At 55.0% G+C, this 1,730-nt stretch overlaps 1 protein-coding gene across 1 annotated transcript in view; it reads left to right on the forward strand.

The window, feature by feature from the left end:
- The first annotated feature begins 883 nt into the window (after positions 1 to 883).
- LOC102762161 (carbonic anhydrase 9-like) overlaps positions 884 to 1,730 on the forward strand; it is a 3,323-nt gene continuing 2,476 nt past the window's right edge. The window contains exons 1-2 of the mRNA XM_006762502.1: positions 884 to 1,432; positions 1,517 to 1,609. Of these exons, the coding sequence (XP_006762565.1) occupies positions 893 to 1,432; positions 1,517 to 1,609 (633 nt within the window). The 5' untranslated portion in view covers positions 884 to 892. The remainder of the gene's footprint in view (positions 1,433 to 1,516; positions 1,610 to 1,730) is intronic.

The raw sequence follows: 1,730 nt of genomic DNA on the forward strand, positions 1-1,730 counted from the left end.
ATCACTGATCGACTTCTTCCTGCACACCCCACACTGGGGATCGAGCCCACAACTTGGGCATGCGCCCTGACCAAGAATTGAACCGTGACCTCCTGGTTCATCGGTCAATGCTCAACCACTGAGCCAGGCCAACTGGGCAAGAGTTTTAATGGGATGATAGTGTGTACATTTACATGGGGCATTTGTGCCACGAATAACTTTAAAATTTTGTTAGATTTTAATAAGTGTTCCTCAGGAGACAGAAACTCAATGGTAAATATTTGTTTACCAGACCAACTGAACAAATAAGTTCCTGTTACCATGGACAAAGCACCTTTCTGTTGTCCTGTTTGAAACAGGTGGTTTTAGACAGGACAGTACTAGCTGGCTGTCATGATAAAAGCTGCTCATGATAACAGATCTTTTGACTATCCTGTCTGATTTATCCCTGCCCAGCATTCTTAGGCAGTAACTGGATATTGAAAAACTATGAGATGGAAATTTCAAGATCTAAGAAAGGGTCTTTGAGAATAACAAGGTTTGGAGGTCCAGGTGGAGGTCCAGACCATCCAGATGTTATTTCTGAGGCCAAAAAAGGCCTGAATCCTCACCACAGTTAGTGGCAGCCTCAGTGGCCACGTGCCCTCTTCTGGCCTCCAGGTAGCTCGTTTTCGAGATGAGGAAATGGGGCCGAGACTCTTAGGGATTGTTCTGGCAAATAAAAATGTATTTTCTGTAGAATGTGGTTCAAGAACAAGCCACTTAAAATCCCCTCTCTGGCTCTTGCAGCAGAGTTCTTATCTGAAAACCACAGAGTTCTTCACCAACATGTTGATGCATTTCGGGTCACACAAAAATTGAAAATTCAGGAGGTCCGTCGGAGTACAGCCGAGTGGGGCAGCGCCTATCCCGGATGCAGGGGACTCCCTCCATGGGAGGAGATTCATCTGAGGAAGATGATCCACTGGGCGAGGAGGACCTGCCCAGTGAAGAGGATCTGCCTGGAGAGGAGGACACGCCCGGAATGAAGACTGAAGCAGAAGAGGACACCCCGAAGATAGAGGATCTACCCACTGCGGCTCCCAGGGCCACTCACGGGAACAACAAAGGGGATGACCACAGTCATTGGCGCTATGGAGGTGACCCGCCCTGGCCCCAGGTGTCCCCAACCTGCGCCGGCTGCTTCCAGTCCCGGGTGGACATCCGCCCGGAGCACACGGCTTTTTGCCCTGCCCTGGGACCCCTGGAACTCCAGGGCTTTGAGCTCCCGCCTCTCCCTGAACTGCGCCTCCGAAACAATGGCCACACCGTGCAGCTGACTCTGCCTCCCGGGCTGGAGATGGCCCTGGGTCCCGGGCGGGAGTACCGGGCCCTGCAGTTGCACCTGCACTGGGGGTCTGCGGGTCGCCCCGGCTCGGAGCACACGGTTGGCGGCCACCGTTTCCCTGCCGAGGTGAGCGTGCAGCTGTCTGCAGCGGGGCGAAGCGGGGCGCTGGCGAGGGGATCTCGCCCATTCCTACCCACCTGTCCTCTCCAGATCCACGTGGTTCACCTCAGCACTGCATTTGCCAAAGTCGAGGAGGCCTTGGGGCGCCCAGGGGGCCTGGCCGTCCTGGCCGCCTTTCTGCAGGTACCAGCCCTGGACGTCCCCCACTCCCGCCCTCCCCATGCCCCCAGGCTCGGCCTATTTGCCCCGAGAGACCCATCGCAGCACACTCACCCTGGCACCTGCATCTCCTCATTCTCTCTTT

Source organism: Myotis davidii, unplaced genomic scaffold (assembly GCF_000327345.1).
Source record: "Myotis davidii unplaced genomic scaffold, ASM32734v1 scaffold135, whole genome shotgun sequence".
Classification (NCBI taxonomy): domain Eukaryota; kingdom Metazoa; phylum Chordata; class Mammalia; order Chiroptera; family Vespertilionidae; genus Myotis; species Myotis davidii.